The sequence below is a fragment of the Haemorhous mexicanus genome, chromosome 3, assembly GCF_027477595.1.
Source record: "Haemorhous mexicanus isolate bHaeMex1 chromosome 3, bHaeMex1.pri, whole genome shotgun sequence".
Taxonomy (NCBI): domain Eukaryota; kingdom Metazoa; phylum Chordata; class Aves; order Passeriformes; family Fringillidae; genus Haemorhous; species Haemorhous mexicanus.
In genome coordinates, this window is record NC_082343.1 from 38,823,418 (window position 1) to 38,839,228 (window position 15,811).

The following is a 15,811-nucleotide window of genomic DNA, read 5'->3' on the forward strand; positions in this document are numbered from 1 at the left end:
CATGGCAGGGCTTAATGGGCACCAAGCTGACAAAGGATGCTTTCAACAGCACTGAGGCAAAAGGTTTCTTCCAGAGGGGAAGAGAGAAAATCAAGGGTGCTTCCTTGCTGGGTGTGGGTTTAGGTGGCAAGGGATAAAGGCCAAAGGTTGCCTTGGTCCCTGCAGTCTCATAGGGTTAAAAGGAAAGACAGTACTCTTGCCAGATCCTCTTTGTGCATCTACCTACCTTTTCAGATAGTGAGGGAACAGCTCTTGTGGCAACCTGGGACAAGAAGGACCAGGCAAAGTAGCCTCCCCTGCACTTGGGTGACCTGAGTGTACTGTGGGCTCAGACAAGTAAGTTTGTTTACTTCCATCATAAAGCAGGATAGGTGGACACAAGCAGATAGAGCAGGGCATGTGACACAGCACCCTCTGCCTTGGTCAGGACTGAGAGCTCCCTGGCACTGCTGCTCTCAAGGAGCATTTAAGGGCTACTAGGGGAAAACCAGGGTGCCTTCAGCTGTGGTAGTGGATGACACAAAGGGGAGGGAAAGAAGAGCACAAATCCACCAAGAGACACAAATTCATGCCCAAACTCCCAGCCATTCAGATTAGTTCAGAAGCAAGATAGCTGTAAGAAAAAAGGAGAGAGAGGTTGTGAGCAAGGAAGAGAGAAGAGATGAGACCCTGAAAAAACAACATACTATTCCCGCTCCTCTCTTTCCGTCTCCCAGCGTCGGCGCCTGGGGGCACAGAAACAGAAAGGGAGAGGTTACAACCATGGGAAGAGGTGCTGAGTTCTCCTTTTGCAGGGAACTATGCATCCAACATGGCTCCCCATCATCCTGAGGAAAAGAAACCTGCCAATGGTCAGGCTGGAGAAGACCTTCCTTCCAGAGCCCAGCAACACCTCAAGTTACAGCAATCTGGAATACCCACTGGTCCAGGGGCAGAATGCTTTGCTGCCAGCTGAAGTGAAGCTAGCTTCACTGGGAAGGTGACCTGGCTCCAGTGATGGACATTGCAGGGAGCTCCTGGGTGACGGGGAGTATGACAGACTGTAGGGACTGCCTCGTTGCCATCTGAGCTCCCCTTCCATATATCTCCTCCCCACCCAGGCAACAAACACACATGCACCCCCCCTCCTGAAAATCTCATCCTACCCCATGGATGAGCCAAGCACCATGGGCTCCTCCCTGCGACCGCAGTCCCGTTGATCCACATACACTCTGTCCCTCTCCTTGTGCTCACCAGCTCTCCCTCTCCAAACAGCTGGCACCCCTCTGCATTTCAGCCTACAGCCACTGCCGGCACTCCCTTGCACCCAAGGTGCTCAAGCATTGCCTCAGAGAAAATCCAGCCCTCCCTCCCCACCAGAGGACAGAGCTGTGCAGTTCCTGTGGCTTCCTGCCAGCACCTGGATCCAGACTGCTTAATCCTGCTGCCCTCAACACATTGAGGCCTCCTATGATTATTCCTTCTCCTTGTTTTCCTTCCACTACCTCTGTACAGCTGATTTCCCCAGCCAGACCAGGAAATGATGGGCAGAGGAGCCACAGGGACCCAGCTGCTTATCTAAGCCTATCCAGGACCACTTATTTAGACCAGGAGAATTCCTGGTTGGATGCTGGAAAAAACCAACTTTTTCTACTGCTGTGCAGGGAATGCTCCCTCTGCTGTGGAGCTGCCATCCCCAGTGGGCCTCAGCTTTTGCTGACAGACACTGTAGCCAACAAATGCATTGGGCCGGAAGGATCCACTCCCAGACCAATTCATCAGCATTTGGGATGTGAGCTAAGCTCACATCAGCACAGCAGTACCACACCTGGAAAAGCAGCATACTACTGTCAAGTGCTCTTAACAAGAACTGCATCAAGCAGAGCCACAAAGACACCTTAGAGGATTAACAAAGCCTTTACTGTGGCAGCCCTCACCCTTCCTGTGACCTCTTGTTCCTCTCCTCCCTCCATCTGATGTTCCTCTGTAAGGGTCCCTGCACATCTCTGTCACTGAAGGGACCATAACTGATATGGAGCCAGCGGGGACCACTCTGTGTGTTGGGAGAACGATGCTGTAACAAAAAAGCCAGTAAGAGGGGATTTTTTCCTATTCCTGGAACTCAGGGGATGCAACTGGAACATTTGCCTCTCCTCTCCAGCTGCTCAGGCACACAAAATGGGATTTATCCCTTCTGCCTCACAGCAAGGAGGGGCACTACTCATATCTTATTCCCTTGCCACTCTCCCTTGCTTACCTGTCAGCATCAGTCACCAGGGCCAGGCGTCCGTAGTCCCAAGCAACTTTACGCAAAATTGAAAAGACAAACAACAGTGCCTGAAAGACACCAAAAGAGAAGCTGTGAGAAAAGGCATTGTCCAACTCTGTCCTTGTCCTCTGCACACAGAGCCACAGGAACAAGGAGGGTAGGAGGGGACAGAGCCCTCAGTTAAGAGCACACTGAGAGCACAGGAGAGCACAAGTTCCCCAGGATTGTTAAATCAGACTATCTGGATAGGTGTGGGAGGCAGAGGTCCAGGATGCGACACACAATAGCTAAGGCAGCCCCACAGGATCAAAAGGCCCTGAGGTTCCTGTAAGTCAAAATTACGGCTATATGATTTGTGGTCCCATAGCTTCTAAGCAGAAACATGCAAACCATTTGGTGGATAAAACTGCAGGCATAAGTGGGAGTTTTGGGATGCAGGACTCACCCAACATCACCCCCACACCGCAACACCCTTCCATGGGGCTCAGTGTGGTGTTACTGGAGTTAAGCCAATAGTGGCTAAGCCCACAGTGTCTGTGAGACATGATCAGGGCCAGAATGCTAGCCAGCAGCAAAGTCAGGGATAGCATTTGGGCCCCTCAACCCTAATCATCTGATCATTGTCCTCGTTTCATGGTTAATTAGGGGAGAAGGTGTCGAAGCAACAGTAGGTAGACTTACGAGGAAGCACATAAAGTCAAGGGCTAGGACAGTGGGCACCCCACCAAAGGGCAGTCCCTGCAGCACAGTGCTGCGGATGCGTGCACTGTAGCAGTAGTCCTTGGTAGTGCTGTTGTTGTTGTTGCATGTGGGAGTTTTGCAGGGGGCCCCTACTGAGCCCAGGGTGGCGATAACGTAGGGAAGCATCTCTACAGCTTCATCGTCCTCCCTGGGGAAAGGAGAGAAAGAGCTAGTTAGACACGGGCCAGTTCAGTGACAATGTAGCCCTGCTGGAGTTGGGGGCCAACCTTGCCTGCCAGCTCAGGCTTCTCTGTGCTACAGGATTTTCCTGGGACCAGGGTCCAGGGACAAGGTCATCTGAGAAGCCTGCTGAGTTCAGTGGTGCCAGAAGAACCTATATGCTTCAGCAGCTCTTGTTCCACCATGGAGTCCCAGAACTCCCTTCCTTGTTTGTCCATTCCCATACCATTTAGGTGCAGCTGTCTCACACACTGCTTTTCTTCCTGAGAACATGGTGTCTCAGATCCCCTTCCTCAACAGGGAAAGCATTTAGGTATAGGAAAAAGTGAAAGGGTGGAGTGGATGGGGCATGAAGTCACGTCTGGATGATAGAAACAAACTGCTATAGGACAGTTGCTGCATCATGATCCCACAATTTCCTTTGCCTGGCTGCATAAAGCCATTAGCTTTATTAGGCTGAATCATCACCCTCTCTTCACTGCAGGCCTCAGCCTCCAGCTCCCAGGGCACCCATCAGGAGCTGGTCACACCCCCTGCTTGTTTTTTCTCCTTCCTCTGACTTGGAGACCATTTAGATGCAAGCACACAGGGTAGAAAGGAGGCTTAGACTCTACTATTTAGCTGGTCAAATATTTTATTTATATCAGTGCCTTCCCCAAACTGTTATAAGACCCACAGTAGCACACAGGTCAGCATCACTGCTTGGACATGGGGAGGTCCTCCTCCTGTGTAGAGCAGCTCCATAAGAAACACAGAGATGATAACGGTAGCAATGGATAAATGAAAACTGAATAACTCAGAGAAGGACACACTGACAGCAGAAACACAACCACTTTTCAGAAAAGGGCTGAGAAAATCCCATCAGTTGCAGAAGGAACAGTGATAACAGGAAGATCTATACAGGCTTTTGATCCCTAAACAATTCCTCTTAATCCAGCATCCACACACCACCCCAAATCATTCACTACAGCCATGAACCATACAGAAAGGATGGATAGCACAGTATCACCTCTGGGCAATGCCTGTTTTTTTTTTTTTCTCCCCAGAAATGCCATCTCTCTGGGCTAGACAAAAGAGCCATGGCTGGCCCAAAGGATGAGAAAGCTGCCAGCACCATTGTCCTTCAGGCTCTGCATTGTTTGGTGACATTAGCAGAGGGGATGCAGGGCTCTTACCTCCAGCTCACGGGTATAATCCTGGCCATCTCCTGCCTAGCTGCAGAGATTTATCAGCATCGCAGCACAACGCTAGCTGGATAATGACCACAAAACGATTTGCTGCGGTGACCTAGAGAGCTCCGCTACAACCGGTGCACAGCTACAAACCAGCTGAAGCACCACGACAAAGGGCAGCCTGAGAAGCAAAAGCCCAGCTGGGTACAGGCATTGAGAGGGGGTCAGTCAAATTGGAAAAGCCACAAAGCAGCCTGTTAAGACATAATTCACAGGTACAGAGGTGGAGCAGGGCTGCTGAGAGCAGAACAAGGGAGCAGAAAAGCAGGAGAAAAACAAGCCAAGACATGAGATCACAGTTGGGAATAAATCAGGAAGACAGTATAACACATCCTGGCTGAATTAACTAGAGACTCAGAAGCTCTAGGGGAATGATGGGAAAAAATGATGGGATGAGATTCAAAGGAATATCACACACTTTGGAGCATGAATGGTTACATCCCTCTGTAAGTGCAATCTAGATTAACTGAATGAAAAAAAGAAGTATCTCTCAACCCTCTTTTTGGGAGCCTTGTAAACTTTTAGCAATGGCTTCCAGATTTTGAGTAAAGACTACAATCCTACTGTAACACCACAGCCTTGAGTTTTCCTTCTATTGTGAAAAAAGAAGAAAAGCATCTGCTTTTTCTAGACCTACAAAGTTCACTCCTAAGTGCTCTCTCCTTCCCCGGACACAAGGTGTCTTCTAGCTCTAACCACTCACCCACACATTCCTAACACATTCCCTCTTCTGACCCGATGGAAAGGTGATGAAAACCACATACTCCATCCTGGGTAAGGAAATTACCTTGACAGTCAGAACAGCACTCTGATGCTCTCAGCATCTCTCCTTACACTGCTCATCACATGGTTGAGCACGATTTACTTCTCTGATGGCATCTTTGCATATTGAAGAAAAGCATCTCTGTCATCAGCCTGCAATCCCACTGCCCTGAGAAGCCAAGGTAAATTAGAAGCCAGCCATGTCCCAGAGCAAATCACTCCTTCCAACACACCTGGCTGCATGCTTCTCAACTTCTCACACCACTTCATTACATATGGTGTCACTTTGGAATCACTTCCTCTTGACAAATCTGAATGACTCCAGGGTACTGGCAGATTTTAGGAACCTTGCTGCACATTACCTTTTCTGGATCATTAATAGCAAAGGACCTCATCCCTCTGCTCTTGTCACATTAAAACTGCTAGTTCATTCCTTGACTTCGTGGAACCTCAGCCAATTTTTGAGCCAGGACTCTACGACTCCTCCAGTACACAGTTTTCTTAACAGTTTTCTGTGAGGAATTTCAGAGATTTTCTGAACATCCAGGCAAGTTACACAAGTCTGCCAGATGCTGTTATTTTACCACAGTATTGAAAGACTTGCAACAGATCAGGGAACTATGATTTTCCTCTGCAGACACCAAACTATTTACCTCATTCTTGCATATTTTAAAGCCCCATTTTTCCAGTTGTCTTTCTTAAAAGAAATGAGGCTCATATGTTCAGATTGCCCACAACCCTATCTAAACATTATTTATACAAACCATTACATACTGAAGACAAATTCCGCAAGCCTATAGGTAATTTAAGACACATTTCAGAGAGACAGATCCCAGAGATACACTTTTTCCCTGAAGCCTAGAGGATGGACTAGATATAAACCTTCCTAGCCTCTTCAGTGACCCAGCCAGAACACCCAGCAATGAAAAAGATGTGGCATACGCCCAAGGCTTACACTGCCTTTTCATGAGCTGAGTCAAGAGGCACAGAAGCAGTCCACATCATCCTTAGTTATGCAATCTCCCACCCAGCTGGTAAGCACAAGGAACTCCCCATGGAGACAGAGGGGCTTCAGGTGTGTGGGAAGCTAGGAAAAGCTCACAGGAATGTTCAGAACCCTCGTGCCCTTCTAGTTCTCCCAGCTGCAAGAAATCTGGCAGCAGGCTAGAGGTGACCTGCACTGTATCAATTTCAGTAAGACTTACCAGAGTTCTTCTGGGGTTACAACACCATTTAGGCAACTAAAAAAAAAATGCTTTGGCAACAAATTCTGCAGTCTTTATCAATAGTGCCTAGCTAATATCCTTCACCAAAGGCCTTTCCCAGGAGTCTCTCAGCTGAGCAGGAGACTGGCTGGTTTTCCCAGGCACAGTGCAGTGCAGCCCATGGGCCTGGCAATACTCTTTCCTTGCATTTGGTTTGCACCTTGGTCTCAGATGCCCACTTCAGGGCACCCTCTGGCCCCACCCGCAGCCAGGCAGGGCACGTTCCAATGTGTCCTGGGCTGCAAGGTTCAGGGCCAGCCCCGCAGGCAGCTGATGTTGGGTGTTTCACTCAAAGCACAGGCAGGGAAGAAAGGTGATGCTTGCAGCAGGCATGGTCTTATAGTACAGAAGCACAGTTCCCAATTATGAAAGGAAATCCCTTCCAGCAGTGTGGGAGGGATAAAGGGATTTCTCTAGCAACAGCTGCTCTCCCCAACTCAAATACACACTGAAGGGAGAGGTAGGTCAGCAAAACTTTCTGTTTTGATTCCAGTGTCTCCCTCTAGGGAAGGACCCTGCATGTTTCCTTATACCTGATGCTACCACCACAGGTAAAGGAGCATCTTTGACCACACAAACTGCGCTGCACCAGAACATGGCCTTTCCTGGTCCCTCTTTCCCCTTAAAGGCTGTAGGTCAGGGCAAGCTTGGCTCAGCCTGGGCTGAGATGCTAACATTAGCATGAGCTCCTGAGCATTAAGAGACAAGGTGCAGGGAGTTGGTGGGAAGCTGCTGTGAGGCTGGAGTGGTAGGAACCAAGCCCTTTCCTGACCACAAGCATGGCTTGTCACCACAGAATATAGTGGGGCCAAAGGCACAGTAAGATCAAGACATCAAACCAGGTTCCATGCAAGCCCCAGAGGCTTCCCCTCCTGCACTCTGCATAATTAATGCTGACTTCCTCAAAACAGCAAAGACAGACTTGCCAAAAGGCATTTTCCACTCTTATTCAGCAATACTGGACTCCATCTCCTTCTCTATTAACAGCAGGGAGGAGGAAGAGAGGCAGCTTCTCCCATCCACAGAGAAACCTGTTCCCTGCTCCACAGCACAGCCCCTACATCCCCAGCAGGACCACCATGTCCACAGTGTCCCCTGCTTTCACCAACACGTGTCAGGAGCAGAGGCATACAGCTTCCTACCTGAAGTCCCTAAAGCACATCCCACCTGGTGCTGCAGCCCCAGCTTCTGCCTGTTAAGCCCTGCACAAACACAGCCCTGCGAACTGCTGTCCTTAAGAGCCTGGTGGCCTCAACAGGGCAGAGTAGGACTTCTCTTCCTCCTTGTCTTTGTCCCTGGCCTGCAGGGACAAAGACAAATGAGGACCCAAACAGTAACCAGGCTAGCTTCTATGCTCCCATCTATCCATTGCAAAGAGAAAGAAGAAAGAATGCAGAATGAGGCTGGGAAGGCCAAGATTACATGCCTTGGTTCTTCACAGCTATGACTGTGGGTGCAAAGTGTACATCACGATGCTTGTGGAGTCATCCCACTTGCAGGCAGGGGACTGGGAGGTGCCTGCTGAGGAGGCTGCCTGTCCCACACTGAACTCTTGCCACAACACTGTAAGGCCAGGGCAGACAACATAAACAGCACTGTGGGTCTTCTCAAACAGAGCATTTCCAATTCTCACCAGCTCACCCTGAAGTCTCTGCCCCTCATACTGAGCATTCACATGCTCTGTCAAACCCCTGGCACCAGGGGGAAAGAAGAAAGAGGAAGAACTGTGCTGGGACTCAGGCAGGAGTGACGCAGGAGCTGGACAGCCAGCTAACTGGCAGACAGATGCACTGACATGGGCAAGTGTCTGTGTTCTTCCAGCCACACCACTGATGTCAGCCAGACACGAAGAGGTGACCTGAGAAATGCCTGCAGAAAAATATAAATCAATACAGTGGATGCTTGAGCTCACAGACAGAACGACGTAAGCACACAAGCTACGTTCATTTGTTTTCTCACCAGTAAATGTTAATAACTCCATCTGTAATTAGAACATCGAGATTGTGCTCTAGTAGAGACACATTTGTTTATGGAAATGTGACAGTCTCACAGCAGGCTGGAGGTGCAGAGACAGGCAACCAAAAACCAGCAGGTCTGGGGCTAGAATACCAAATTTTCAGACTGAAAAAAAAAGAAACCCAAACCTTCTTAAATCTCTTGGGAATGGCATTCGGGGAGCTGAGGTATGCTCTGGTTCTCAGACATGGAGGGTGCTATGACATGGCGTGTACCTTTCAGACCTGCTCCTCTGGGTTCCCCTGGTCTCCCAAGTACCGCAGGTAACCCAAACTGTGTCCCCAGGGACCTGAGCCCAGAGGACGTGCCACCCTGAGCCTCTGCCTGTAAGGCCAATACAGACCTGCCTGCCCTGGGCACCTGGGGACCCTTACGCAGCAGCTGTCACCCAAGGCTGAGGGAGCCTTCTCATCCCCTCAAAGAGCCATCTAGGTTACCTGCACCTAAGTGGCAAAGTCCAGCAGAGCTCTGAGCAAACTACTTGCAACCACAAGCAGACCACAGGAAGAACAGTCTGACTCTGTTAGCAAGAGCAGTTAAGCAAGTAGGGAATAACCTCAGGACAGATGGGGAGAAAGGAGCTTACTAGTTAGCTGAAAGCCTTTCCCAGAGCACAACAGTTAAACAGGGAAAATACCACTCTTGGTGCAGAAACAGCAGTGGGAAAACTGTCCTGCACCGTGCCTCAGACCTGGCACAGAGCATTCAGGCAGCTGAGGGCTGGAGAAGTGCTGACGTGCTGGGTGCAGTGAGGAGAAACGTGACCTGCAGGCCAAGGGAAAAAGCATCAAGAAGCAAATGTGCTACTGGTGCATTTCCAACAAACCTGGGCTAAGCACTCACAAGCATACAACAGGGAATGGTCCTGTATCAGCAGAAAGGAGGAGGGCCTGCTAAAACCCTACAACTCTTTGTCTCCTTTCCATCTCATCCAGTCAATACAAAGCCCCCTGCACATTTCACCTCTATGAATAAGCCAACTAGACACCAGGCCTACAAAGCTTTGGTCTGGAAGGCTTGGCTTCTTCAAAGCAAAAACTAAGTGCACCTTTGCCCTGGGTCCAAAGTCCTCTCAGCTGGCTTGCACCAGGCCTCAAATATCTACCACTAAAGGGCATCACACCTTTCTTTAGTGCATATCAGCTCCCAATCCTGGTGCTGGCAGGTACTGCCGCCGTCACAGCCAGCCCCAATCCCACTGCTTAGAGCACCATTTTGTGGTGGCTTGCACACTGCTGACTGTGTACATCCCAGTGCTCAGGAACCCCTGGTCCTGCTCCCAGCACAACTGTAAGCACTGCAAACCATAAGAGTAACCCTGAGCTGGGACGGTGCCTGGCACCCAGAATAATCACAAAAGCCTTGCCTTTGAACATCAGCAAAACACTTGACACTGTCTTCACCTCACTGAAAACTCCCTACCTTGCCAAGTGACATGGATTGAGCTCCAAACAGCTAGGTCTTTTTTATGTCTCTTTTTTACAGGAACTCCCTCCAATCTGATGGCAGTGCTTTCGAGTCATATGGTGCCCTGAACATAATGTACCACGCCAAGAAGGGCTGTACCACAGCCTGAAACCCAGTATGCTGTGCTTCATGCTCTTCACATCAGAGTTAGCTAATCTGTCCTCAGCCTAAGGGCAATCTGGTTTCTCTGCCTCTTCATTTTGCCCCCATGCTGCAAATCCCACACTGCTGTCTTCCTGCCTCAATTTTCCCATCTCTTTGGTGCTCCTGAGCAAGGGGTGCCTGTTCCTGCCTGGCCATCAGGGAAGGACTGATGATGGCCCCTTCCCCTCCAAAGAGGTTTGGTGGAACAGTGACACCCACACAACACCATGGTGCAGTTCTGCTGCCAAGCCAGCTCGACTGCCTCCACCTGGCTACAAGGAACAACATGGCCATGGTACCTGACATTCCTGCACCATGAAGGCGAGGTCCCCAGTCCCATCTTGTTTGCTAACTGACAAACACTATGGAGTTTCAATGCCACATGGACAGCCTCAATGGTGTCTCATAGGAACCAATCCATGCATCCCAGTTCATGGCAAGGGACTCATCCTCTGCTGTCAAGAGAAAGCCCAATCTATCAAACAGTTCTCCACATCAATCAGCTCTCTGTTTGTACTGCAGAATCACAACCACCCTGATTTACAGTAAATTTTGAGTGCTTCATTAGTTACCGAATCAAACACTTCAATTACAAATATATCTACCTGTCACTTTTGCTTCAAGTTCCTAGGCTATAAATCTCAGAAAGAAATCAAGTTTGTCTGCCAGATCGTATTTTATAAAGGAATACCACTTACTGTTTGGCTTCCCTTGTTTCCTGTAGGCATACACTGATAGTGAGCCAGTAAACAATAAACCATTAGAGCAGTAAGACCAATTAGGTGCTGGACTGCCAATGGTATATTCTGAAAAGCAGTAAGCATATGGCAACAAAATCATATGGCTGGGAGTAAGTCCCAGATAACAGGGCTTCCTCACCTATCACTCAACACCCCAGCAGTAGCTACTTTACCAATTCCCAGAAGACTTTTAGCAAAGACAAGGATGGACACTTCATAACCTCACAATACCAGTAGTTTTCAGCTTCTGGTTTATGGATTCCATTGGAACAATGGCTGTTCTTCATGGGTTGCCATCTTGATTATCTCCTGTATGACTATTATCATCATTTATACTACCTGCATATGGCCTGCACTTTCCTTACAACCTGTGGGCCTGCCCCAGGCTAGCTCTCCCATACTTCACTTTTTAAGTGAGAGTCACTATTCATTCATGCACAAATACCACTCTGGTTTTCAAGCATTAAGGAGAGCTGTTCAGGTGCAAGACATCTGGCTTGGCATAAACACAAACCAATCTCCCTGGTGATTTCATATTTACTATGAATTTTTCCACGTCTCTCTCATTTCTCAAGTGACTAAATACCATCTTGTCCCTTTTGCGCAGGGGCATGTTTTTAGCAGGAGCTCTGCACTCTTGCAGCTCTCATTCCTTTTTCCTTTGTTTCTTAGTAACCTCACCTCATCCTAAAGCTTTTGATCTTAATCCCCTTGTGTAAAGGGGAGTACTACATACTCATCTTTCCTCAGGCCTCGTATCTGTTTCCTGCCAGTCACAGATTGGGTATTCTCACCTACACCCAGCTTTTCCTCTTGAGCAAAAAATGTGTGTGTCTCTCATAAAACTGGGTTTTTATCTAGTCTCTCAAGGTCACATTCACTGTTTCCTCCTCCTCTCTTCTGCATGACAGAAATCTTTACCTCCTTGCAGCAAAGTATTCAAAGACACAAGAATTCTGTTCACTGGGTGCAATTACAATCACTTGCCTATGAAGTATGATCAGCACTTTCCACCAAGCAAGTCACCAAAGAGGGGCAAGGACCATCTCTCTGAGGAGCCCAAGCCACCTCTCAGGGCTTCACAGCTGATTCCTCACCAGAGGCTGGCAGAACACCCTAGTGCATCAGCCCTGAGAGCATCCCTATCCCTTATTCTGCAGCATGAAAGCTGCTTGAGCAGCCAGAAGTTATTTGGGGTAAACTCTCTCTTGCCTGGTTCTCCTGCCCTAAGCTGACAACATCAAACTAGGCATGCGCAGGATTGAGGCATTACCTCTCCTGGATGATACTTCAGAAAAGCTTCATGCCTCTTTCTATTGGGTTTGCATGGCCAAGCTCTGGTAGGAAGGGCGGTGCAGGGAAGGGCTGCTACAGGAGTGGCTTCTGTGAGAAGCTGCCAGAAGCTTCCTCCATTTAGAGCAGAGCCAATCCCTGGCAGCTCCAAAGCTGGTCAAGGCTGGCCCAATAAGAAATGGTGGTAACTCCTTTGCAATAACATATGTAAAAAGAAAGAAGGAAAAAGTTATTGCGCAGTTGAAATTGGAGTCAGAGAAGAGTGAGGTGAGAACATGTAAGAGGAACAAGTATGCAGACACCAAAGCCAGTGGAAAACGAGGGAGGGTAGATGCTCCAGGCACCAGGGCGAGGATTCCTCTGTAGCTTGTGGTAAAGACCACGGTGAAGCAACTGTGCCCCTGCAGCGCACAGAGGACCATGGGGATGCAGAGATCACCTTCCAGTCCATGGAGGTGACCCATGCTGGAGCAGGTGAATGCCTGAGAGGAGGCTGAGAACCTGCAAGAGACATATGGGGAGAGGAATCATGCTGGAGCAGCCTGTCCTTGAAGGACTGCACCCTGTGGAAGAGTCACCCACGCTGCAGCAGTTTGAGGGGTGTTATTGCCTGTGGGATGGACTCACATAGTAGCAGTTCAAAAAGAGCTGTTGCTCATGAGATGGACCCACGCTGGAGAAGTTCATGGAGAACTGTCTCCTGTGGGAGAAAACCCACAGTAGACCAGGGGAATGACTCCTTTCTCTAAGCAGCAGGAGAAACAACAGGCAATGAACTGACCCTAAATACCTATTTCCTGTCTTCCCTGCATTACTGCGATAGGAGGTAGATCTGGGTGGAATGTGTTTTTAAGGTGTTATTTTACTTCTCGCTATCCTGTTCTGATTTTGTTAGCAAGAAAATAAAGTAATATCTCTAATTTGAGCCTGTTTTGCCTGTGATGGTATTTGAAGAGTGCTCTCTCCCAGTCCACAACTCAGGAACCCTTCATTACATTCTCTCTCCCCTGTCCAGCTGTGCAAGGGAACAAGAGAGTGGCTTTGGTGGGTGCCTGGCATTCAGGCAGTGTCAACTATCTACATCCTTCTTGAGCAATTGCTCTACAGGGACACAAGAAAATTGAAACCATGTATCAGTTCAAGAACAGCGGCAATATGGGTCCATGTGCTTAGAGCAGCAACCCTGGAGATGGCACTTAGTGGCCCATAGAAATAGTGAAGAAGCCTGGCACAAGCAGGGAAGGGCCCACCAGCCTGGCTCTCTCATCCAGCAGCAGACACCCAGAATACAAACCAGGAAGCGTAGAGGGAACTCTCTTCCCTCGTGGGCACTGAGGGACAAGCTGCCAGGGTACTGCATGAGCTTCAGCAGGAGCAGCTTCAGTGCTGCTCCTAAAACAGGAACATCTACTTCAAATCCTGGCACCGGCACCCTTCCTGTAACAGATAAAAGCTGATTCTTTTCCAAGGTCCTTCAGCAGATTGCAGCTTCGAGTGTTTACAATTTGCAGGCTGAGTATGTTCTCACCTTTTTCCACCTTCCTTGAAGCATTCCTAAGATAGCGCTTGCCTTGCAGAGTTGGTCTACAAAGGACCCACAGCACAGCCGAACACCAAAGGTCAAGGTAATCACAGCCCTGCAGCAAGCAAAACTGAGCTCCCTTTATGACTTCATGCTGAGTTGTAAAGAGATTTGGCAGCCACAGCAGAAGGAGAAAAGTCTTCAATTATTCCTCAACAACAGAAGATATCAGCAAAGGACTCTCACAGCAAGCGGTCTGGATGTGGCCAACAAGCCAGGACAGTTGTAGGAGACCATCTAGGAATTCGATTTCTGCATCTGCTGGGGAAATCTCAAGAGAGTCAGGGTTCCAGCAACAGCAGTACAGCCCAACCCAACCCACAGCACCAGTACACTACACACAGGTTTGGCACGGCACCCAGTAGAACCAAGTGCAGCAGGGCAACCTTGGCCACAAACATGTCCAAACTAGGACAGCTGTGCCACTGGAAAAACCTTGAGGCCCTACAGCACACAATTCCCCTTCTGCACTCTGTCCTAGGAGCTACTGAACTCCAGTAAGAGACAGATGTTATAAGACACCAATTTTGACCTCCTGCTGGGCCCTGAATAAATAACAAAGGTCACAGCAGAGGTAAATGGACATTAAACAGAGCATTGAGACTGTCCTTGCTCCAAAACCTGAGAGATCTGTTGGACCTCACTCAACACATCAGGACCTAGAGATGTCCCAACTCCTATGTGATATTTGCTCTGATGCTGCCAAAGAGATCTAATCTGGAGACAGGTGCCCAATAACCTTTACCTGCTGGGAAAAATGAAGGTTGTCGAACACCTACCTCTTCTTGAGTTTTCAGGGCAGCTCTGCCTGCTTTTGACTGCTGGGGCTAGGGTCTGCAGGCAGGAGTCACTGGCACGCACCAGGCTGGGCCCTCAGCCAGCTACTAGCACTTGAGAGATGCTGATCGGGCTCTTCTCTTCAATGGTTTCGCTCCACCCCACTGGGCTTGGCAAGAGGAACTGGGCCTGGCTTGGGAACACCGGGAACAAAGCGCCAGTTGGGCGCTGGGCACTGAGATCCAGCAGAGACCAAGGAACACTGAAGTGGTACTTCAAGGTAAGCAGCCTGGCTCCCAGTCCCACTGATAAAGGCGCGCAAGATAAAGCGGCTGTTTGGGCTTGGAGGAGGGCACTGCATTTTTGGTAAGACGCGGCAGCCTGAGCTTCATGTCATGCAGGCTCTATCTCAGTGTTAGGGCAAACAAAGAAATAGTACTTTAACTGGATGAAGCTGCTCTGAGTCACTGTTTATCCATGGAGCACAGCTCCACACAAGCAAATATCAAGCCTATGAGAGTCCATTAAAGACTGCAGTTTAGTAACCAGAATTTCTCTTGCTCACAGCCCTAGCTCAAGCCAGGATGCTCACATCTACTAAGACCAACAAAATCCTAACTTGATATGAAGGAAATGGCTTGGAGGCTGCCTCAAAAAACAATGTGGTGCACACCAAACACTGGACTAAGGCATTCCTGCCTTCACCTCTGTGCTGGAGGTGAAGGCAGGAATGGCCCTTCAGCCTAGACAGACCAGTATTACACAGAAGGACTAAGACCAGACACCTGACAAGCCCCTGAGGTATGCCAGACTTTCCTGGGCTCTGCTGCTCTAGGCAGTGGCACTGAAAGGAAAACAGACATGGGTGCATTCCATGGGCTTGGGTTTAGAGAACACCCAGGAGCAGCTAAGCATCATAGCCTGGAGCTGCTGTAAGGCAGCTTGCACACCTGGAGGCTGCTTTCCATGGAAAGCACTGCCCTAAAAAGAGCGAAAAGCAGTGGTGAACAGCCTAATGGGAGCTGTAGCAGTTAGCTCTTACAGAGACATGCTCAAAAGAGCTGTGCTATTCCCATCCCACCACATCTGCTGCAAAGCCCTTCCACCTCAATCCTTATTCTGGCTGAGACCACCTGAACACCTTATTTCTTGAGACCATCTTTCCCTCCTAAAGCCTTTCAATCTCTGTGCTTCCACAGATGACTTCTAATGTCAAAAGAAAACAGTGTGGTGGGTCCAGGAGCCCCAAATCTGGGGTGACATCTGACTTCATGTCTCCATCCTTATGGGAAGTCTTTCTTGAAGCTTGATGGTCACCCCGTACAACCCTAACCCTCTGCTGGGCACAGTTACCAGCACAGAGC

At 49.1% G+C, this 15,811-nt stretch overlaps 1 protein-coding gene across 5 annotated transcripts in view; it reads right to left on the reverse strand.

Moving 5' to 3' along the window:
- The window catches only part of TMEM63B (transmembrane protein 63B), a 48,846-nt gene that overhangs the window by 15,576 nt on the left and 17,459 nt on the right, over positions 1-15,811 (reverse strand). For 3 of the 5 annotated variants that reach the window (XM_059841427.1, XM_059841423.1, XM_059841425.1), the window contains exons 2-4: positions 2,930-3,137; positions 2,237-2,316; positions 687-725 (exon numbers count right to left, since the gene is read on the reverse strand). In XM_059841427.1, the coding sequence (XP_059697410.1) occupies positions 687-725; positions 2,237-2,316; positions 2,930-3,115 (305 nt within the window). In that variant the 5' untranslated portion in view covers positions 3,116-3,137. Of the gene's footprint in view, positions 1-686; positions 726-2,236; positions 2,317-2,929; positions 3,138-13,382; positions 13,526-15,811 lie in introns of those variants that run through there. The other 2 variants (XM_059841426.1, XM_059841428.1) reach the window with 2 other exon arrangements.